Raw genomic sequence first — 23,329 nt, 5'->3', positions numbered from 1 at the left:
CATCACTGAATCCTCCTCAGGCCTGGCCCACCTCCCTGCTTCCTGGTTTTCCAGATCCCACCCCTGCTTTGGGTTCAAACCTAACCCCGAAGCCCTTCCGGCCGGATGGGTAAAGTGCAAAGACATGGTCTGTCTCCAGAGCCAGTGGTGACATGAAAAGAGAGCCCTGATGCCAAAGACATGGGTCCCATCCCCATGTCACCTCTGAGCTGTGTCACCTCTGATCCTCTCTTCCAAGGACCAGTGCCCCGGTAGACTAAACAAGTCTGGAAACACCGGCGGATGCCCAGAGGCCTCTGGGCAGCACTCAGGAGTACTGTTAGGGGGTGGACCAGATGTCCGGATTGGGGCCCCCGGCTCCCAGCTGGGCCTTTGTTGATCCTCAGTTTTCTAATCTCTAAAACGGTTCATATAATTCAGGGCAACTAAGGGTAAAACATGATCACACATGCCAAGAGTCAAAGGTAACTGTTGGCCACTATGTAAGAGTCTGACCTCTAAATGCACCGCCCCTGGCCCTGCACAAGCAGCCCTTGGTCTGAGCTAGAGGCTCTTTGAGGATGTGAGGGTAGAACATAAGCTCCTCCCACTCTCTGCCCCCAACCACAGGGCAATGGATGGTGGGGGGCCGGGGCGCCGTTGCTTCCACGGTCGGCCCCCAGGGGGCGCTGCCCGGGACTGGGCCAGCTTGTTCCAGGGCCCCTTGTGTTGCCCTCCCCAGCTACCTGGACAGCCTGGATCGGATCGGGGCCGCCGACTACCAGCCCACCGAGCAGGATATCCTCCGAACCAGGGTCAAAACCACTGGCATCGTAGAAACCCACTTCACATTCAAGAACCTCCACTTCAGGTGAGGCCCAGGGAGTTTCCCGAACCCTGACGAGGGCACTGGGACAGATGGGAAACACCGGCCTCTCGGCCCTGTCTCGTCTGCCTTGTGGAGCTTTCCAGTTGGGACAGGCAGTTAGATACAAGAAGGGACCTGCCTGTGTGTGTTTTCCACCAAGTTCAGGGGCCAGGACGACCAGGGAGGCTTCCTGGAAGAGGCATTCTGGAGTGGGTCTCCAAGGAACAGAGAGGATTGGAGTGAACAGAGGAGCGGAGTCCTGTCCCTAGATGACTTCTGAGGAGGAGGGAGGCAAATCTCCCAGGTGGCCCCTTGAAGTCCTCCTTGTGGGAGGGGGAGGGAAGGAGGATGGATAGGCCCAAGCAGTGAGACGCCAAGAACCCGGATAATCTCAGAGCTGGAGGGGTTTAGAGATCAGCTGACCCCCCGTCTCTAGGTACATGTGGGGAAACCAAGGGCTGGGAGGAGCAAGGCTGTCCCCAAACACAGAACACAACTCAAGTCCAAGAGCTCAGAGCACCTTAGAAGCCTGAGGCAGAAAGCTGGACTTCTCAGGCCCTCCTGGAGAGTTGTGTCCCCACCTGGGCTAACCTCCCGTGCTGAGGCCTGAGAGTCCCTGTCCTGCTCCTACCTACCTTCCAGATGTGGTTTCTGGGTGTCCATAAAGCAGGAGGAGAGGTCGGGGGGCAGGGACTACAGGCCAGTAGACCAGTGTAAGGGCCTGCTTTGTGGCCGCCTGCCCTGCCTGGGAGGGCTGGACCCCACACTGGCCCCCTAGCCCCGTCCTGCTCTCACACAGACTGAGGGGCCTCAAGTTCTGCCTTGGGGGCCCTGGACCCAACAGTCAGCGCTGGACACCAGAGCCTCCCCTGAATCTGGAGAGTGCAGCAATCGGCTGAGCAGCCCCACAAGGTGTCTCTAACCTTCTGGTCTCCTCAGTGTCTCCATCCCACGCCTCTGGGCATAGGGAGGGGACCTGGACTCAGGGCTGCCAGCAGGCAGAGGGTGAGAATAAGCATTGGGAAGGGCTCACAGAGGCCAGGGGTCATGACCCTATATTTCAGATGCAGAAGAAGGAGCCATGGGAAGCGGTAGTAGGACAGGAACGAGCCTACTTCTTTGCACAGAACTTACTGGCCTCTGCCCACAGGGGTTCTCCTCTGTTGGGAGGGCCTGCAATCCCCACGCACACTGGCTCAGAGCCCAGGCCTCCGAGGCCGTGGGTCTTTGCTCAGGGCATGAGGGTAGGAGACTGACTCTTACCTCCAGGACGCGGTTGCACCTGCCCACAGTCTCCTCTTACAGCCCACCTATGTCCTGGCGGGTGGCGTCTAGAGGGATAGAGGAGGTAGCCCTCTGCTGGGAAGGCGTGGCATGGAGCAGGGCTGTCTTGTCTGCTGGCAGATCCGGGTCAGACCCTCGCTCTACCATACCAGCCTTCACCAGGACCACTGGCCCTTCACAAGGCCCTTGGTGCCTCCCTTTTCCCTCACGTAATGGGCACTGATCCCTGCCCACCTGACACCCCCAGGACCGGGGGCTTGCCCAGACCACAGACAGGACTGCACACGCCGAAGGCCAGCAACAGGTTATGCATGCTGCCCAAGAGAAGTGCCTCACAGAAGCGATTATTGGGGGCCACCTGAGGTGCCCCCTTTGTAAGATTCTCGAGGTGTAAGGGCAGGTCTCTGAGCCCCAACATGAGCACAGCCCATCATGGGGCAGACGACCCAGTCCACACATCAGCACCTGTGACAGGGTGTTCCGGGAGGCTCGGGGCTTGACCAGGCACTCCCACACCAGCCTGAACCCCACCGCCCACCACTCACAGTTTCCCTCTCTCCCCTCCCAGGCTGTTCGACGTCGGGGGCCAGCGATCTGAACGCAAGAAGTGGATCCACTGCTTCGAGGACGTCACAGCCATTATCTTCTGCGTCGCACTCAGCGGCTACGACCAGGTGCTCCATGAAGACGAGACCACGGTGAGTGGCCCTGGGTCCACCCGGCCTGTGGTGGCATGGAGAGACTCGGCCTCAGTGGCCCTGGGGGCTCCAGGGCGGGGCCAGCTATGTTGGCTGGGGTTCTGCCACTGGGGGCCAGGCCTGCTCCCTCCTGTGAAGGGGGGCCAGGCAGACGCCCTGTGATGCGGCTGCAGGAGAGGCCGCTGTGGGCCGTCAGTGCCTCTTCAGTAAACAGAGCAGAGGCCCAGAAGCCGCCGGGCCAGAACCGAATGAAGCCAGTCAGTCCTAAATCAAGGTGCAGCCAAGCAAGAATGTATGTAAGACAGAAATAGCCAGTCTCAGGCCCGACAACCTGTCCCCAGCACCGACCGGGCTGTGGCCAGAGGCGCTGCGTGTGGCTGGCAGGGGGAGTGCACGGGGTGCGGGGCCCCTCCTCAGAGGAGGTTGGCCACGCTGGCCTCAAAGAGAGGCCCTCAGCTGGAGAGAGATGCGGCCTTTCTCTGGGCCTGCTCCTACTGTGCTGCCAGGTTCCGGCGGCTCGCTCCCTGCCTCAGCTACTGCTATCTGCCTGAGTGGGGTAACCATAGTACTTCGTCTCAGGGCCTCCGGTGACACGTTGAGAGAATGCAGGTGAAACCGTCGGAACCGCGGAGCTGGTGGTTGTACTGTCGCCGGCAACTGTCCCTATGTGTGTCGGGGGGTGGCGTCCACTGAGCAGCAGGCCTGTCTATGGAGCCTGCAAGGGAAGCTGGGTGTCGGCGTGATGCACCTGCGGGGTCCCTGGAGACGAGCCCGTGGCACCTGCAGGGGGTCATGGGGTCCTGGCTGTGGGGTCAGCCCCATCTGTGGGACGCACGTGCAAACCCTGGGCCCTAGCCTCTCAGAGTCAGCGTTGAGGGCGTGAAGCCATGTGTCGGTCGTCACGGCAGGCCCTGAGCAAGGTGGTCTCTCGCCGTCTGTCCTGTCTCAGTCCTGGCCTGCTGGTCCTGCAGGCCTTCTGGGCACATCTGGTGGGCTGCAGGCTGGGGTGCCGCGCTGTGGGGAGGGACTGGCATGGGATGAGGTTTTCGGCAGACTGGGACCGGAGCCGCCAGCAGGGCGTTGAAGGGGCCGGGGCTGAACCCCATGATGGTCTACCTTGTCCTTCCTCTTTTGGGGCCAGCTGCACCCCTGAGTTGGGTTCCAGCAAAGCCCCTGAGCCCTGCCTTGTCTAGGGGTGAGGCTCCTAGGGCCTTGGCTGGGAGCTCGTTCTGGTAGAGCAGTCACTGTCAGTGGCCTCGGCCGGCTGCTGCGTCTCGGATCCCTGGAGCCAGGTGGTGGGTAGAGGCCCGCGCTGGGCTGTGCTGGGACCCGGACTCACCGGCTGCACCCACTATGCACCCCTGCCCAGGGACGGCCCTGGCACTTCTCTCACTGTTCCGCCGGTTGACTCTATGGTTTCGAAGCTGCTCGTCACCAATAGTGGCATCCACCCATGTGGTCTGGGCTCCACTCGGTTCATCTTTCCTCCCTCCAAAGCCCGGGAGTAAGAAGCAGGGCTGGGCTAGCATGGCGTCTGTAACCCACGGGTTGCAAAGAAAGCAGAGAGCCGGAGGGCAGGAGGGCCCCGCTCCCTCCATTCGCCTCTCCCCTGTGACCTGCCCTCCTGGGTCTGCGCGCACCTTAAACCTTGAGTCCCAGGCTCCACAGCCGTGGGGCAGGGCCTCTCACTCACCTCTGGAGCACCGGGTCGAAGCAAAGGGACATCCGTGTGGGTCTGGCAGCCACGGGGCCCCAAGCTCCTTAGCCGTCGGTCACCCGTGTCCGTGGTCTGGTTAGGTGCCCTCCCCGTCCAGCCCGGCTGACCCCCGGAAGCTCCTCGCCAGCCCCATCACCGCGTGTGCACACCTTCTGGGGAACACGGCCCACGGGCCCCGCCGCCTCCTTCTCTTCTTGCCTTTACTGTCCCCTTCCACCCTCTCTCGTCTTCCTGCCCCATTTTCCCGGCCCCTGTTGCACAAGGGCTGAAGCACAGGACCTTGGGGAAGCCAAGGCCAGGAACAGGCTTTTCCTGGAGCCCTTTCCACCCAGAAGCAGGCCGTCGGTGCCCCCTGGGAAGAGCGAATGGGCTTCGCTACAGGACAGCCACTCACAAAGGCAGCTCATTGCCACGGGGACAGCGAGAGAGCTCGGCAAACATCTGTGTGGCCAGGACACGGCCATGCTGGGCAGCTGAGGAGCCACACAGCGCTGGTGCAGAGCCAGGCCCTGGCCCTGCCACAGGGTGAGCGTGGCAGCCTCTCCCTTCCTCCTTCGCAAAATGGCTACAGTGGCCAAGCAGCCTTGTGGGCAGCGGTGAGGCCCATCGGACTTGGCACACAGGAGCCAGCCGCAGTTGGGCTGCTCCGTCCCAGCGTATGGCGAAAGGACAAGCTGTGGGACATGGACACTCCGCCCCGGGAGGCAAAAGCAGGACCCTGCTGACCCATCGTTGGTCCTCAGACTTCCTCCGTGGTCAACCCGCACGTCCCTCCTGGCCTGGGGCAGGAGCGGGGCCTGCCGGGGACAGAAGAGTCTACAGACAGCTCCTGGAGCCTGGCCGGGGTTCCCGGGGGCCTCGGGGCTGCCCCCCACCCCTGCCAGCCAGCCGCCCCGCCCACTGCACCCCTGCAGCCCGAGGGTTTCATCCTGTCCTCATACCCCAGGCTGGTGGCTCCAGCAGCCCCAGGCCTCGGCCTGCCACTGCTTCTTCAGGCCACTACCGTCACCGCTGCCTACAGGGCCTTCACTGGCCAAACCAAGGCCAAAACCATGTGCAGATTCTGGGAGACGCTCCAAGCTGGGCAGGTATGAAGTGCCTCCCTCCAGCCAAAACCATCAGTTAAGAGTTGAAAGCACCAGGTTGTCAGGGCCCCTCCGGGTGACTTGCTGTGACGGCCTGCCCCGCCCACTCCCGCCTCCCACCCTCGATGTCCCTGTCCTCTGCCAGCCTGTGGGGGGGCCTCAGGATGGGCTGCCCTTGACTTCCCGGACCCGAGACTGGTGGAACCAGTATTTCTGTTTTTTTCCTCTTGCTTTTCCTCCTGCATTCTGGGTTTTTTATCTTCTTTTCTGTGTTAAGCTGTTTTGCTGGGCTTCTTCTTGGGGTTCTTCTGGCCACTCTACTGAGAAACCAGCCCCAACAACGAGGCCACCCAGAGTGGCCGCTGGCCTAGCCACGGCCCAGCCAACCAACCAGACCCCCCAACTGCACCAAGGCCACAGCAAGATCACCCCCCAGACGCTGTCCCCTGGTGTCTGCTTCCAACTCTGGATTAATTCGAGGATCTCTTCGTCCTCGGTTAATGTTTCCCAAAGGAATGCGTGCACCCTCCCACCCCCGCTGGTGAAACTGAATGAGACCCCGGTAGAGAACTCTGCATGGCCCGTGGTTCCGTGTAGACATGCTGGATGGTGGTGCTGCCCCTGCCCCCGCGTGCATGGTGCATGTCCTCTCCATGAGCTGGAGCCCCTCCAGGGGACTTGGCTGCCCCACCCCAGGGCGGCCTTCTGCAGGGGTGGGGGGGTGGGCAGCGTTCCCTGCCCTGCCCGCCCTGCTCTGCCCCCCAGCCTGCCTGCGTGTGGAATGAAGTGAGGAGCGTGTCCGTCTGTCCCACGGGGCCTCCCGTCTCCGTCCCCCAGTGGCACGGTCGGCCGTGTCGGAGGGCCCTGCCTTTGCTTGGTGTGCTGTCCGCGGCCACGGGCGGTCGGGGCCCTGGGCACTGCCAGCCCTCACCTGCGTCTCCGCTCTGTTGCAGAACCGCATGCACGAGTCCCTGAAGCTTTTCGACAGCATCTGCAACAACAAATGGTTCACAGACACGTCCGTCATCCTGTTCCTTAACAAGAAGGACATATTTGAAGAGAAGATCAAGAAGTCCCCGCTCACCATCTGCTTCCCCGAATACACAGGTAGAGAGTCCCCGTCCCGGCAGGGACAGCCGGAGCCTGCGCAGCTGCTTCCTGACGGAGCCGCCCCTCGGCCGAGCCCAGTGGGCCTTCATGGTGCTCCAGGAGGCACTGGGCTCTGTGAGGAAGGCTCCAGAAGAGAACAAAGACGCTCCCCCACCCCCCTGCCTTCCCTGTGAATGTGCTATCAGGAGGCAGGCCAAGCAGTCAGGGGAGGCCGGCTGGAACCCCGGTTCCCTCTGGGAGCCTTGTCTTGGCCATCTGGAAACACAGATTATCAGGGAGGTGACAGCACCAGGATGATAAAGGGCTTAGAAGCAGGGGCTTCGAGTCAGGCAGCCTGAGGGTCCTGCCCAACCCTGCCACTCAGAGCAGGTCACGTAATCCCTGGGATTCTGTGGCCCTCCCTCAGGATTCAGAGTGAGCCAGTGAGCAGGGAGAACTTAGCTTGCGGCTGGCACATAGTAGGAACTCACTGAACACATGCGGGGCCTGTTGTCGTGGTGCCTGTAACTAACAAGCCCCTCCAGTATGGGCTTCTACAAGCAGCAAGTGACCGTGGGCGATGACAGGGCTTCTTGAGCAGTAGAGACCCTGGGCTCCCCGCAGAGGAGCTGAGGAGGTCAGAGCCACCGCCTATACCATTGCCATGGTTGACCCAGCTGCGGGATATACGGGCAACTGGGGAGGACAGCCTGACCAGGGCCCCATGCACCAGCAAGGGTGGCCACCAGCTTTTCCAGATGGTCAGAGCCTGGCCAGAGGGGTGAGTGGGAGGAGAAATGGGCCTTCCCAGCCCGACCAAGCCCCCGGCCTGGAACGCACAGGGCAGGGGCAGAGTCCCAACAAGGCAGGCCTCTCAGGGGAGCCTCCAGGTTGAACTCCACTTCCTTGAAAGGAGATGTGGGGGTCATAGCTTGGGGCCAGGCAAGCAGTATGGGCCCCCTCACTCAAGGCCAGGCCCCCACTTAGCGTGTGACCAGAGACAGACAAAGCCCTCATGGCCACCAAGTAGGGGGTTATGGATCCTGTCCTCGGTGACCTGGGCTGTGGCCTGTGGCACAGCAGAAGCAGGCAAGATGTGTTGGTCACCACGGCTGGTTTGGGGCTCCGGAGGTCTGAGTGATGACCTGTAGGTCCTAGGGACACTTTCCCTCACCTCCAGCCCTGATTTCAGAAGGAGCTGTGGTCTGGCAGACCTTCAAGGCCAGGCCCATGTGCCCATGTGCCTGAGGAGCCGGGACCCCCTTCCACATATGTCCCCCCGAGGCTTCCCGCCCAGCCCCACACTGGGGCTCTAAGATCCAGCCCCACTCCCTGCCTGCCCTCAGCGGGTGGTGGTGGCCCTACCAGGCCTTGAACCTGGCTGCCGGAGCCCTTGGGGGCTTCAGTGCAAAGTTGGGACAAGGGCTCCAGTGCAAAGTCGGGAGTCCAGTTCTGTTTCTCCCCCGACAGCAGCTGCTCTCCCGAAACACCTCCCTGGGCTCACCTGGAACCGGGCAGCGTGGCTCCCCCAGGCGGCTGTTAATCCCTGGTAGCGACCAGAGTAAGCGAGGGGTGAGGAGGCGGAGCGGGGAGGCCAAGGCGGCTCACAGGCGCCCAGCAGTGGCCAAAGGAGGTGACATGCGGAGGATAGGGCTGCGGGCTGTGTCAGCCCAGGACTGCCTTCTCGCACACTCGCAGTGGGAGTCAATGGGTGCCGATTCAAAAGGAAAACAGCAGTTCTGTGAAACGGGACTCACCCTTCATCCAGAGGAGCCACCGGGAGCTTTGTTATTTTGCTTCGTTGTTTTCAAACTGGACATGGACCACAGACTTGATTTCATAGCACACACACACACACACACACACACCCGCCCCATGGGCTCAGCGGGGGCCATCACGCCCCTTCCCCAATCAGGCTGTGCCCTCGGGGTTGTCACGGGGAGGCCCAGGCCCCGCAGTGGCCTCACCTCACGGCCCCACACCCGGTCTCTCCTACAGGCCCCAGTGCCTTCACGGAAGCCGTGGCTTACATCCAGGCCCAGTACGAGAGCAAGAACAAGTCCGCTCACAAGGAGATCTACACCCACGTCACCTGCGCCACCGACACCAACAACATCCAGTTTGTCTTTGACGCCGTGACGGACGTCATCATCGCCAAAAACCTGCGAGGCTGCGGCCTCTACTGAGCCCCTGCCTCACCCCCCAGCTGCCTGCCTCCCCACCTGGCCTGCTGCCCCACCCCTGCCCCGGAACCAGAGCCCTGCCGCCGCGCAGCCGCCACGCAGCCGCTCTCGGCACTTGACACAGCAGCTCCCGGCTGGTGCCCAGGAGGGAGGAGAGCACAGCCTCCACGGGCCGCCCCTTCCCCAGACATCGGAGCGCGTGGTAACCCGGGGGCCAGGCACGGGGGCTGCGTGCCCCTGGGCCTCCGCTTCATCTCTGAGGGTTTTATCCTGGCAAGGGGTGGGGGGGTTGGCCGCCGTTTGGTCCAGAACGGGCATGCTCCTGTGTGGGGGTGTCTCTGGGGGGGCACCGTGTTGGCCGGGGTGAGGCCAGCAGGAGCCACTGCTCAGCTTCTTCTGGGGTCTGTCTGGTCGGGGCAGCTCCGTCACCAAAAGCCAGGGTGGGACCAGCGCAAGTGTGTGCGGGACCCAGGGCTCGACCTTGGCGAGTGCCTCCCCCCTGCTTCCGCCTGGATCTCAGCCCCAGGCACAGCCCTTTCTAATCCAGGCCATCCTTCCTTGCACACCCTCGGAGGGTCCTGTGGCCTTCCTGGGGAACCCCATCCCTGACTCCTCATAGGTGTGGAGATGCTTCTGAGACTGGTGTTGCCAAGGCATGTGGTTGATGGTGGGAGGGGTCGAGTCCCGCGCCTAGACCGAGGTCAAGGAAGAGGTGGGAGGCAGCGGAGGAGGGGAGGCTGAGCGCAAGGAGCTCTGGTGTTGTCTGGGTTGGGGGCCTCACGCCCCGTGCTTGCAGGCTCAAGGGGGACCATTCACTTTCTCCCATCGCCTGGGTCTCCAGGCAGCTGCTGCAGAAAGTGGGTAGACAGGCTTTTCCTTCTGGAGTTCTGGCTGGGCAGGGGGAGGCACGGCCCTTCAGGCACCGTGTTCTGAGGCTGGGGAGACCCAGGGCCGGTGTTGATGTGGCCCCTGCAGCCAAGGCCCCAGCTTCCTTTTGTCTTGGTGCAGAAATCAGAGTTTGTCCGAAGCCCGTGATGTCTGTCAGGGTAGAGGACAGACGTGTGGGACTCAGGCTGGAACGTACACCAGGAGGGGGGCCCAGGCTGGTTCTGACACATAGCCAGCACTAGCACTCCCTTCTGAGAGAGAGTCCTAGGATGGCTTGGAGGGGCTTTGCTATACTGAGCAGAAAGGGGTGGGGTGACTCTGATAAGCCAGGCCCCGGCTGGCCTCGGGCCATCAGCCCGCCTCCCTCTCTCACCCAGGAGCTTCCATGGGCCAGTGCCACCAGCCAGCTCTCCAGGCAGGCCCCGTGTGCCTGTAGGGCAGGCTCTGCCTCGGGAATCAGACTTGCCCCTGCAGAGGCTCAGGCTCCTTCCTCCAGCCCTCTGCTCTCCTAGCCTGCATTCCAGGCTCCAGTCCTGGGCTCCCAGTGCAGCCCCCTGGACTGTCCCGGAGCCAGGAAGACCCCCGGGGCCGACAGCTCCAGGCTTCTCAGCTCCAGTAGGCATGGAGCTCTGGCTGCTGCACAGGAGGCCCAGGGTGTCCCCCCAGTGCTAGATGCCTACAGGGAGGGGCGCCCCTGGTAAGCCCCCTCCCTCATCGGGCTCTGACTGCTGCCCCCAGCCTCGTGGGAAACACAGGGCAGCCAGGCTGCAGGAACCACCCCACCAGCCTGAGGGCACTTCAATGTCACTTGCCTTGTATGTGAAGCACCTCATACCAGCTGCTGGTGCGCCAGAGGACAGGCCCCGAGAGCCAGCAGTCCCTGTCCCATCACAAGCGGCCAGCGCCAGCAAGGCCATTTAAGACAAAGCCGTTCTCTCCCAGTATTACCACCCTGGCAGGGACCGGCCACACCCCTAACTAGCCCCCTGAGCCCAGACCCAAAAGCAGTGGCCCAGAGGAGGGCTGCTTGTCCAGCCCCACCTCTGACGCCGTCGCCCTGGAGGTGGGAGCCCCCGGCCGTCTGGGCCCAGGGCCATCCCGTCTGCAGCACAAGAAGGAGGAAAGGCTGGTCACTCGGGACCTTCTCACCCTTCTGTGCTCCGGGACGCCCTGCTGCTGCTTGCCATGCTCCCGCTGTCCCACCCCGCCTGCAGCAGGGGTCCCTGCTGTCTAGTGGGAGCGCACAAGGAGAGGGTACCCGGGACGAAGGTCCCTGCCTGTCCACTGCGTCTCCCATCCACGTCATTCCCAGTGCGCCAGCATGGGGAGGGGTGACAGACAGTGATGAGTCTCGGCTCCGCCGCGGGGGTGGGTGTGAGGGGAGGAGGGTGAGAGTGTGAGAGACCAGACATGGGTGGGTCTCTCGTCCGCAGTGGCCCCGTGCGCGTCCCCAAAAGGACCATGCTGCAAGTCTGTGAATGGCTCTAATTCAGTGGGCTGAGGAGAAACTGGATTTCTAGGAGGAGCGCCTTTGCCAAACCCGTGACAATTGTGCCTGCCGTCTAGATGCCTGTGGGCCAGTTCTGTGCCCCTCACTGACTACCCTCACAAAAGCCTGGTCTTGGCCTTCCTACTGAGAACCAAGAGGTCCCCAGGGCTCTCCGGCCTGGCTGGAGGGAGCGGGGCCTGAGGCCCAAGCAGGGGCTCGGTTGAACCTGTCTGCGGAGGGTGTGGGCTCTGCCCCAGGCCTGAGCAGAAAGCAGAGCTCTGGGTCCCTTGACAATAGCTGTGACACTTTGGGTTCCTTGGCCATCTTCCATGGAGGCCTTATATGCCCCCTCCTCTGTGCCCTCTCTGGCCCCAGTGGAGCCTGAGGGCCTATAGCCATATACACCGACCCACAAGTGGGGACAGTGCCCTGGCAGAAGGCCACACCTGCCTCTTCCCCCAGCCCAGCTCCACACCCCGCTGCGGGAACTGGAGACACCCAGGCCCTCCACAACCGAAATAGTTGGTTCTCCCACACGGTGGGCAGCGACAGCAAGCGCTCCCCACAACGGGATCCCTGGTAAGCAATCTGGCTATACACCCCCAACAGGGAAGGCCCCAGAGCCCTGTCACCCAGGCACTTCCCCTCTGCAGGGATGAGCCCTGCAGGGAGGGGCTGCCCCCAGGAGTGTTTACTCTTGTCCCCCAGTGGCTGATTCTGCAAGTTTTCCTGCCCCGCCCACCCAGCCCCAGCCTCCCTCCCTGTCCCTCCCTCTTGGTCAGTAAACCCGACCCAGTTCCGGTTCAGCCCCTGCTCCCAACCAGGTGGGGGAGTCTGTCCGGTCCCCTTTGAGAAGTCAGGATGCACTGTTCTTCTCCAAGCTTCTGGAAGTTATTAGGGGCAGCTGGCAGCTCTCAGGCTTGGAGAGGCCCGCGATTCTGGTTGGTGGCCACCTTGATTCAGTCTGGGGCACGAGTGGTGAGCGCCCACAGACGGCTCCCCCGGGTCAGCGCCCAAGCCTACAGCAGCCCAGGGTGGCAGCATGGGGCACAACACACAGACCAGGGACCAGGGCCGCGGAGGGAGCTACTGCCCCCGACTCCCCACCCCGCAGTGAGGCAAGTCCTGAGCCGCCCTGCCCTGAGTGGCCTTCCCTCTGGGGGCTCTGGGGCTCCAGACAGACCCCGCCCCAGCCAGACAAACACCCAGTCAAGGGAGGGGAAGGCTGGAACAGAAGCAGAAAGAGCCTTCGAACCCTAAGTCCTGGGCCCTCTTGTCAGGTTGGGGGGTTCCCCTCTGGAGGGGAAGCGCTCAGCCGCAGGCCCAGTGCTTCAGTTCCACCAGCAGGAGCCCAGACCCCTTTTTCACAGCACTGCTGTGACCCATCCTCTCCTCGCCTGCCCACCCCATCCTCCTGCCTCCCCTCTTCTCCTGGCTCATCCCTGCCCCTCCCCCCTCCTCCCCACTCTCCCATTCCTGTCCCAGGCAGAGGGGAGCCCTGGCGCTGCTCTCCCTCCTTAGCAAGCCCCACCTCCCAGCCCTGCCGCTGTCCACTCCACATTAACTGTAATTTTGTAAGAAGAGTGACTTGTTGGTTTAATAAATCTCTAGTTATTGTAATAATTTATTGGCTGCCGTAATGTATTCATTAGTGACCTGCTGTTAATAAAGAGTGCTAGCTTCCTCCAGCGTGATGCGTTGCGTCAGCACCTACATGACAGGTCCCCGTGCTTGTCCCCCGGCTGGTCCCTGGGCCAGGACTGCGGGCCGCTGGCAGACAGGCACAGGCTTCTGGGGGTGGCTGGCCTGACCTTGCTGACCCCTTGGGACAGCCACGAGCCTACCTTCCTGTCCTCGCGCGCTTGGTGCAGCCTCACCCCTGTCCTGTGGGATGCAGCAGCCAGGCCCATGGAGTTTTCCTGCGGCCGCTGGCCTTGGAGGGGGTGGGCAGGAAAGCGACTGCGGGCAGGAGGGGGTGGCTGTCGCCTGGTTGTGATCTCTGCCTTCCTTCTCTTTTCTCAAGTGCTGCGTCTCCGTTTGGCATCTACTTCTGCACCCGTTTTCTCCGGGGAAGCTCTGGATCGGGTGGTGGGTTCCAGTCTGTGTGCGGAGGGAGGGCAGCCAGGCCCGTGGGTGCGGAGGGGGCTCAGTGCCGGCGCCTCCCCTCCCCCGTGTTCTCCCCGTGCTGCCCGGATCTGCTGTCCTCCAAGACCTCCTCACAAAACCAGGCCCAGCTATGCAGAGCACCTCTGCAGACCAAAGACCGTCCCAGTGTGGGCGCCATCTCCGCAGCTAGACTGTGAGCTCTCAAGAGCAGGACTTGAGCTGTTCGTCCTCCAGTCCCCCCGCAGCCCGTCAGGGCCCTGCACGCAAATCCAGTCGGCGCTGCTGGGCAGAGAGGCCGTGGAGGGGCCGAGTCTTAGCAGAGTGGACATGTGGGGCCCCAATGGCCGGCCCCCACATCTCCTGCAAGCCCTTTAGGCCAGCCCATGTGCCAAAGGGACCCAGTCCCCCCTCAGCTCAGGTCACCCTGGTGATCCCTTCTGGTCCTGGGAGCGCTCCAGCATATGTCCCACCGTATCCCGTGGTGTCCAAAGACCAAAATGATATTTGGGACAGTTGTGGAGTGGGCTTGGGCCTCTGGCTGTGGGCTTCCGCTCCTGGTGACCAGCTGCAGGACCAGGCAGCTCTGTGCGGTGGGAGGCTCTTTCCTAGTGGGTCATTGGGTGCCCGAGCATCCATCCTCCGCCCTCAGAGGTGGCGCCATGAGCCTGAGTGTTCCCAGCCCCTGGCCTCGGGCTTCCGTTCACTTGGCCTCTGCCCGTCATCTGAACAGGCCCTGGGAGCCAGCTGGGGCCTGGCTGTGGCCCAGGAGCCACCCCCGCCCCCCAATGCAACTGTGCAGACGGTGAGCCGATGCTGGGGGCCTGAGAACAGAATGTGCTGGTTGAGGCGGGCAGGGTAACAAGATCATAGGTGTTTACTAAACTGGTTTACTGAGCAGGAGGACAAGGCTGCGTCCCACAGCTCGCAGAGGGGCTAAGAACACCAGTTGTGTGAAGGCCCCCAAGGGGCAGGTGAGCCCTTGTCCCGGCAACTTGCCGGAGCCGTAAGAACAGGGTTTGGGGCTGGGAGACCCTTCCAGGTCATTGGGATACTCATGCAGTCACGGGAGAGGGGCTGAAGATGCGCAGACCTGGTCGTGACCCTCTTCTGACTTATTCCCCTGAAGGCTGCAGATGGCTCATCTTGGTGGGACACACCCGTTTGGGGTCATAAGCTCTGGCTCAGATACAGAGCTGGGGCCACATCTCTGCTCTCCTGGGTCTCGGCTCTGCCAGCTCTCCCTCTTCCCTAAGGGTAGTGAGGCAGGGGAAGTGCTGAGCTGGGTGCTCAGCAGAGCGGGGCCTGGTGACTGGTGCCTGGTGACCGGTGGTGGCCGCCCGCCCTCCACTCAGCTAGAGGAAGGTGGCCACAGCGACTCCCCCAGCAATGCACTCAGCTCCCACTGCCTGCTGGGCCCCGGGGAATGAGCTGATCCCCACAGAATAATGCCCCGTGGTGCCCACGCCAGCTCTCTGCGATGATTTGTCTCAGCCTTCTTACTAAAAAGGGACAGCGTGGCCTGGAGTTAACCACGGAGCTGGATTTGGAAAGGATAAGTTCCCCAGGCAAGGACAGGTCCTTGGGGGAAAGTGAGTGGCTGTCCCTTCCCCCAGGAAGGCACATTTCGTGGAAGAACCACCTTCCCAGCAGAAATGGCTTCACTCATGGAGAGATGTGCTCCCCTGCATTGCCAAGAGATACTACTCAAGTTGATAAGCTTGGCACCCTACCATAGAATGAGCCGGTCCTTGCCCAGGCCAAGGGCTACCCCCCAGGATCTGCTCCATTGGGAGCGCCTACCACAGTCACTCCTTTGCTAGCCGTTGGCGTGCGAGACAGTACTTTATGTCTGCATTGCTTCAGACTCTTTGCAGCATCCAACATAGCTGAGTTGGACCCAGCCAGAGGAAGTCTGGCCAGCCCCCCAGAGCCCTTCCCTGGGCAGGACCATTTCTCCACAGTGGTGGCCCCCAAGGATGCTGGCAGGAGCCTGGCCTGACTTCCCTCCATCCCTCACCACTCCCAGAGGACATCACCGGCAGACTGGGCCCCAGAGGAAAGACCTGGGCTGGAACTGCCACAGCCCAGCTCTTGGGTTCCATCCAGCACAGCCTCCCCCACCCCCCCACACCTGCCCATGCAGGGAGCCCCTCCCGTGGCTGGGGACTCTGTCCCAAGGAGGGCCCGCATTGCCCTGGTTCCAGCCTCACCCAGGGAGCCATAACCACGACCCAGCCCAGTCTCTGCCATTAGTCCTGGGACAACAGTATAGACGGCCCCAAACGCTGGACTGAGTGGCCCTGTGCTGTGACAGGTCGCAGCTCTACTGTCATCTTTGGAGGGGCCCCGGGGGCCCAGGAGCCCCTGCGTGAGTTGCTAAGCAGCCCCGTCCCTCCCTCTCAAACCTAATTCTCCTCTTCTCTTTCCCTGTTTCCGTGTCTGTCCGTCCCGCTGTCTGTCTGGCTGTCCTTCCCCAACCTGGGGCTGCAGAACCGCATGCACGAGTCTCTCATGCTCTTCGACTCCATCTGTAACAACAAGTTCTTCATCGATACCTCCATCATTCTCTTCCTCAACAAGAAAGATCTCTTTGGTGAGAAGATCAAGAAGTCACCTTTGACCATCTGCTTTCCTGAATACACAGGTGGGTGTCGGGGAGGCCCCGCTTCTGCCTGGGACCTGGTCTCTTCCAGAGCCTCAAACCAGAGCCCTGGCTGCCCGTGGGTTCAGGGCAGGGCTGCCTGGCCCCTGCCCCAGAACGGCAGGGATGCAGAGACGCACAGTCGGGTGTGACCCGGTTTGGGTCTTCCCAGGACACAGCCCTGGGTGGGGTGGGAAGTGGACCCTCCCGATCCATTGGATTTGCCATGCCGTGACTTGAGAGCACCTTGGCAGGACTCAGGAGGCAGGACAGGACCACAGGCTTCCCCTTTCATCTTGCTCACCCTCTAGAAAAACTCTCCTGCCTCCCCCAGGCTTGCCCGCCAGTGGCGTCCCCTGACCCCTGCGCCAGCAGGCTGCCGGGCCACACAGCACCTTGGCATGAATTCGCAAGCATGGACACATGGCCTGCAAGGCAATCTGGGCTGCTTTTCAGCCCCTACCTGCTTGGGTGCATGGTGTGCAGCACGCCTGCCTGTGCCGGGCCAGGGCCTTCTACCCCTCCCTCACCACCTCTGCCCCCTGCCCCCACATCCCTGCTGTCCTCTGCCTGTGAAGGCCTTTTCCTCAAGTCAAACCACTCCAGCTCTCTGCACACCTCCTCTCTCCCTGCCTGCCTCTCTCCCATCTTCTCAGGGTGGGGGTGGGGCACCTTCTCTGTCATCAGGCTCCAGGAGGACGCGTCACAGACCCCTCCATCACCCCCATGAAGAAGCTCTTTCTGAGGGGGCGGGTGAGGGGTCAGGTCGCCTCCTTCAGTGGGCAGAGGGCAGCTGCTGTAGGATGTCCCCGCTCTGGGCTGCTGCTAAAGGCTGAAACAGCGCTGATGGGAGGCCAGAGCCCAGCCTTCATTTTTCTGGGGACTGAGAAGCTTCTAGAGGCCCTTAGGGCAGTGGTAGAAGAGGACGTGTCACAAGCTGGCTCCGCCAGGAACCCACACACTGACAACCCCAGAGAGGGAGAAAGGCCTGGACTTGGCTCCCAGGGCTACACAGGTCCCTGAACCCCACCAGATTCCAGAAGAAATAGGGGCTGCCCCCTCTACCCCCTCTACTATGAGGAAGAGAGTCAGCCCTCTCATCGCTGGCGGGGAGGAGGACCCATCGGCCTGTCCCCTCATCAAGGCACCACACTGCTTGCGGATCCGCAGGGCGCCCCCCCCCCCCATCCCGGGCACAGGCTCCTGGAGCCAGGCAGCTTGCCACTGTGGGCAAACCTGTCACCTGTGCCTTGCCTTCCATCCGGGCACCGCGATACCTAACAATAATGCCCACTGCTCGGGGTGGCCGTCTGGGTCAATGGAAGGAACAGAGCCAGGCGCCAAGCCTACTTCCTAATGTTACTCAGAGGATGAAAACCAAGAAAGGGGAACTGGCCCTGGAGCTAGAGAGAGTCCGGGAGGGCATGGGGGCGAGCTGGAAAGGCCTGGCCCCAAGCTGCCCCGGGGCCGAGGGAGGATCTGCCTGTGGGCGGCCTGGCTGCAGCCTGCTCTCACGGGCACTCCTGCCCTCCCGCAGCCTCAGCTGAGGCCCTTTAGGACCAGTTCAGGTCCTTAGAAAGTGGTGGTGACCAGAGAGGGACTTGGAAGCCACTGGCCCCAGCAGGCCTCCTGAGGCCGGTGCTACCCTTACAGGGCAGGCTTGACCCTAAGCTCTTCCTTGTCCCCAGAGTCTTTTTCCCTGGGAGCCCAGTTTGGGACCTGGTCCGAGCACTGGTCTGTCTTGGTGCTGGGGGGTGTAGGGCTCTGGACACCCCCAGAGAAAGTTAGCCTGAATGTGGGAAAACATGGGGAGTTTTCCAGGGCCTCCAGAGGAATCAAGCTTGAGTTCTAACAGTCTCGCTGGGTAACAAACAGTCCCTGACACGGTGGCGCATGGGCGCCACGGCCCGTGGGACACAAAACAGGCCACAGGGCAAGGGGCAGGGGCGGCTGGGGGTGCGAGGTGAGCTCGAAGGGATGGACGGACCCCGCAGATGCTAAGAAGTCACAGCTGGGCACCTTGCCACCTGGTTGGGGCGCCCCATCGGGCTTCTCCTCTCCTTCAGCGCCTCGTCTTGGTGCTCTCTGGGCAGGAAGCTCCTTGACGGGGTCCACCGGGGGCCGAGTCTAATCTTTGAGCTGCCGCTGACTTGATATCTTCGTCACGTTTGCCACTCCAGGCACTTCTGCTTTTGGTCCCAGCTGAGAGTGGTGTTCAGGCCTCTGCCCTGCCCCCCACCTCAGAGACCTCCCCACCCCCTTAATTTTGACGTCTCCTCTTCGAGACTCTGGCCACAGATGCCCGAGCCCCAGTCCGTCCCCCCATGGCTCACACCTTACCACTGGAGAGTGGGCCAGGGCAGGCTAGGGCAGGGGGAGAAAGATCCGATCGTTTTCATGCTGGCCAGATCCCAGCTGTGCTAGTGAAAACGGGGCATCTTCCTTCCATGGGACTTTCAGCCAGTTCTCTGTTGGTCCACCTTCCATGGTCACTGAAAGCGGTCTGCAGGGCAGAACTGCAAAGGTTTGGGTTGTAGCTGGCTGGAAAACTGCCCTTATCAGGCCCTGGCCAGGATCCTAGGGGACAGCCAAGGGCTTGTGGAGGGCAGCCAGGCCAGTTACACACGGCAAGCCCCTCGAACTTCCCACTCAGGGAGACCACTGCTCCCAGACCCCAGCCTTGCCGAGGGGCTTCTCGGGAGAGGAAGCCTTAGAGAAAGGAGCGCAGCCACAGCTCGTCACCCACCACAGCCTGGAACACCACGAGTTCTGGGACAGCCCCTTCCCAGGAGCTCTTCTACCAGAATCCCTGTCCTGGTTTAGATCACGGGTGAGTGTGGGGACACGCAGCCTGGGCCCCAGCCTCGGTGTGCTCCCCTAGAAAGCAAAAGGGGTGACTATGGCCCTAGCCCTCCCAGGGCTCCTGGGCGGATCCAGTGTGGAAACAGAGTCAGAGGCCTTACAAGGGCCAGAACCGGACGAATGCTAAGCTGACGGGGTCTTTCCTGAAAGATGCGACCATGCCCGGAACCGCACAGCCCGCGCCTCTGCCGGGAGGGGGTTCCCAGCCTCTCTCCCAGCCCCCCTGCCACTGCGGCTCTCACCAGGGGCCTCCCCCCTATTCTGTCTTGTTGCAGGCCCCAATACGTACGAGGACGCGGCCGCCTACATCCAAGCACAATTTGAAAGCAAAAACCGCTCACCCAACAAAGAAATTTACTGTCACATGACTTGTGCCACAGACACGAATAATATCCAGGTGGTATTCGACGCTGTCACCGACATAATCATTGCCAACAACCTGCGGGGCTGCGGCTTGTACTGACCTCTTGTCCTGTATAGCACCCTATTTGGTAATGACTCCAGCACTCACAGAAAAGCTTGCGCGTGCACACACACACACACACACACACACATCACTGACAAATGCAAGTTGGTAAATAAACTTTAAAAAGGTATAACAAGACCTTATATATATACAAATATATATTAAAAAAATTCTTTTTAGTTTGTATTAGAAAGAGCTTCGGACAGAACTGACCACCATCCCATAGATCATCAGAGTTTTCCCAGGACAGCAATTGAGCGTGCGTTTGTACGCGTGCACACGCGCTCTCACTCTCTCTCACGCACACACACACACACACACACACACACACGTCGTGGTGGGGGTCCTGGTTTGGGAGTCCATCCTTTTAAGAACAGCCACGTGATTCTACCCTTAGACCCAATATCTGTGAGCAGAGGGAGGGCAAAGAGAGGCCTGGCGAGGGTCCAGCCTCTCTGCTGCCGCTCCCCCCCCCCCACCCCGAGGCTGTGCGGTCTCAGTTCTGTCCTGCTCTTGTGCAAATTCCAAAGCCCTTCAAAAACTGGCCAACACCCTAAACCCCTCCCTGCCCTCTACTCCCAACAACAGGAAAACCAAGGATGCTTCTCTCTTGGGTGGCGGTGGTTGTTAATTTCAAGGATTTAGAAGAATCATTGCTCCGACCAATCCACTGTCTCTTGAGTTTTCTTTATTCAAAGGCGAGAGTTGGAGGAACTGGAGACTTGGCCTGCTTTCTAGAGGCAGCGGAGGGGAGGGGAGATTGAAACAATGGCTGCAATTCACCTGCAGAGTTGAAGCCAGCCCCCTGGAGAAGAGAAGGGCCCAGAGGGAGCAGGGGGGAGGTGAGGAGGACAGCAGAGGCCTGGGGAGGGCCGGATACTTGTAGGCCTGACCATAGTCAGGGTCCCGTGGGGTGAGGCCTCCCAGGGGGCCTGGGCTGGGCTTTTCTGGAGTTCTTGATCCCTCCTGTGACGCTGCCCCATCTTGTCCTACCCCCCACATTATTAAAAACTTTCTAGGGTTTTGTGTTTTTTTGTTTTTTATTTTTGGTTGGTTGGTTGGTTTTTAAAATCAAAGAAAATGGTCAGACCGGACCCCCTTATCTCTCTCTCTACAGACTGCTTCACGGACTCTTTGCTGTTGACGTTGATCTCCTGGTAGCATGACCTTTTGGCCTTTGTAAGACACACAGCCTTTCTGTATCAAGCCCCTGTCCAACCTACGACCCCAGAGTGACTGACGGCTGTGTATTTCTGTAGAATGCTGTAGAATCTGGTTTTAGTTGAGTCTTTACATTTAGAATTTGAAAGGAAAAAAAAAAAAAAAAGAACATTTCTCATGTGCTTTGTAGCTTAAAAAAAAAAGAGGAAAAAGAAAAATCATTTCATCCATTTTTTTTTTCTTTTTTGGAAATAAAGCAGCATACACATCTGCACCTGTACCCCCATCCATCCCCAGTGTAGAGCCGCCCCCCCCAGCCACCCCCCCACACCTGCAGAAGTGCCACCTATCTGCCCGCCCCTCCTGGGGACGTGGGTCCTGGGGAGCGTGGTCAGGCTGAGCTTCCCAGAGCGCCCCACCTGCCATGTGCCAGTCTGCCCCAGGCTCACTCCAGGTTCACCTAGAAAAGCACAGCTCTCACTGGCCAGTAGCTGCCTAAAAGAATACCGATGGAACATGTAGATAGAGCCCTACAGCAAACCATTTTCCCACCAACCTCCTTTCTACAGATTCCCTCTGTGATTTGTTTTTGTTTTTGTTTTCGTTTTTGCTTTTGTTTTTGTCCCAGTGAGCACTCCGTATCACACACCGGATCAGCTTTCATAGTCTTTGGGAACTGGGGTTGTGGATTTTTTTTCCTTTAACATTTTTGCTTCTCAGTCTCTCCGATGGATGCTTCCTTTGTGTGTGTGCCCCTCCCCCTCCTCTGTTTCAGTGACCTGTGTTCGCTCCTTCTCATGTGGGGATGTTTGTGCTGCAGATAAAAAAACAAACAAACAAAAAAAGTTTTTAAATACCACACGATGGAAAAAAAGCAAAAAAAAAAAAATTTTAAAAACAGATGGAATGTAGTGTTTACACGAAAGCCAGTTTCCATGATCAGTCCTATGTCATTTCTACTTTGACTAGTATCCAAACCCCCAACCTCTTCACAGTGTCACTTTTAAGACTTACTATTGGCTGAAGAAGACCAGTCACGGCCATTTCAGATAAAGAGGAGGCAAAAAGACAAAACACACAAAAAAATTAAAAATACAGAAAAAAAAAAAACTTGAAAAAAAGGAAAAAAGAAAAAAAAAAAAAACAGCCCACGGGTCTTTCTAAGCCTTTCTATTCCCAATCGGTGAGGTTTCTGTGATATCTTACACACTGCCAGTCTACTTCTCTGACTAATGGAAAATTCATGTGTAGCTCAATAAAGAGAATGTTTGTCTGTATTCCTGAGTCTCTCACCCTCGGGCTTCGTTCGGACAGGAGGGAAGGAGGGATTTGACTGGGCCAGACACGGGGAGGCTCTCCCCACCCCCCAACCATATGCCTGACCTTCTCCACATCCCCCATCCCCCCCACCAGTGCTGCCACCAAGGGGAACCCACTGAGCTCAGCCACCTAGGAACAAGGAGGGCCTAGGAATGGGCTGGCCATTCCCCCCCCCCCCGCCCCCGTGGATGCCCTCTTCCTCCTGGTCCCCCCCCCCCCCCGCCTCCCCTCACTCAGCTGGTTTGAGGGGAGGGTAGCATTGAGGACTGGAATGGGGGGGAAATAGGGGGTGGGATGGGCAAAGCAGGTAATTCCGAACTTTCTGTTAAGATACCGTCCTGTTTCTTCCCACTGAAGTGAGAAGGTGGGTGGTCGGTCCTAACAAGGCCAAGTTGCCTGGGCCTCCTGCACCGACAGGGGTCACATCCATCCACCTGGACACCTTTAAAAGCCTCCCCTACTGCACCTGGCTGCTAGGAAGCCCACCGCAGGCAGAACACACAGGATAACAGATCAGCTCAGCCTGGCACAGGAAATCAAGACTCTCCGCTCCTCCAGGCTGCAGGCCTTACCCTCTTCCCCTAGCTCGCTGGGTTTTGCTAGAATGACCAGCAAACCACTTGAGACTGGGACCTGGAGGGAACCCAGCCCAGCCAAGTCCTTGTATCACGTCCGTGGATCACTTCTTAGCCACGCAGTCAGTGCGACAGCCATCTAGGGGGACAGGAGGGCCACAGACAGGTCCTTTGGCTGGATTCCCTCCCCACACGAACAGATGCAACCCCAAGGGTCTTTTGAGTTTTGGGGGGGGTGCGGTAGAGGTCTGTCTATACTGTGGCACAGAGCTAGGAGTAACAAGAGGCCTCCCTGTTTGAAAGAGCCGATCCGACAGCCCTGGCCTTCCTCCCCTTCCTGTGCTTTTCCCACCAGCAGCCCCTGACCAGCCTGCACAGTGGCTCCCTACCATCTCTGGTGACAGCAAGGTCGCCCGCATGGCCTGCAACTGGACAACATGACACCGGTCTGGGGGCACACCAGCATGAAGACAGAAGGTTGAAGGTGCCGTGACTTTGTCTACCTGAAGTTCCCTAAAAATGAGCCATATTCCAACAGGGTTCTTTCCTACCTTTCAGATGAGTTTTGTAGGTAAAAACAAACAGGACTCTGCCCTATCCTCTTTACAAAGTCAGGAAGTATTTTGGGGGAAAGAGTGCAGGGAAAGACGAGTCAATTAGGACAAGGAGCTAGGGGGCGGCAACCTCTGCCTCACGATTTCTAGAAGCGCCACGAGTGACTCCAGTGCGCAGTCAGGTTGGAACCACTTCTTACCTACCACGAGTAGGGGCGATGAGATGAGACACGGAGGCTTCCAGACGAGGAAGGGCAGCAGGGCAGGCGGGCAGAGGTCACCGCTCGATGTCACCGCTGGTCACAAGGCCGTGGCTCCCTGCATGTGCTATGCCCTGCTTGGCAGAGCCCTCGGCCTGCCTTCC

At 60.1% G+C, this 23,329-nt stretch overlaps 1 protein-coding gene across 2 annotated transcripts in view; it reads left to right on the top strand.

Moving 5' to 3' along the window:
• The window catches only part of GNAO1 (G protein subunit alpha o1), a 164,241-nt gene extending 142,448 nt beyond the window's left edge, over window positions 1–21,793 (top strand). The window contains exons 5-9 of one of the 2 annotated variants that reach the window (XM_059152961.1): window positions 722–850; window positions 2,700–2,829; window positions 15,877–16,030; window positions 19,165–19,380; window positions 20,473–21,793. In XM_059152961.1, the coding sequence (XP_059008944.1) occupies window positions 722–850; window positions 2,700–2,829; window positions 15,877–16,030; window positions 19,165–19,352 (601 nt within the window). In that variant the 3' untranslated portion in view covers window positions 19,353–19,380; window positions 20,473–21,793. Of the gene's footprint in view, window positions 1–721; window positions 851–2,699; window positions 2,830–6,584; window positions 6,739–8,718; window positions 12,965–15,876; window positions 16,031–19,164; window positions 19,381–20,472 lie in introns of those variants that run through there. The other variant, XM_059152960.1, reaches the window with a different exon arrangement.
• Window positions 21,794–23,329: the final 1,536 nt, after the last annotated feature.

Source organism: Mustela lutreola, chromosome 16, assembly GCF_030435805.1.
Source record: "Mustela lutreola isolate mMusLut2 chromosome 16, mMusLut2.pri, whole genome shotgun sequence".
Lineage (NCBI taxonomy): Eukaryota > Metazoa > Chordata > Mammalia > Carnivora > Mustelidae > Mustela > Mustela lutreola.
The sequence above is the reverse complement of the archived record's forward strand: the minus strand, read 5'-3'. Positions and strand labels throughout refer to the sequence as shown.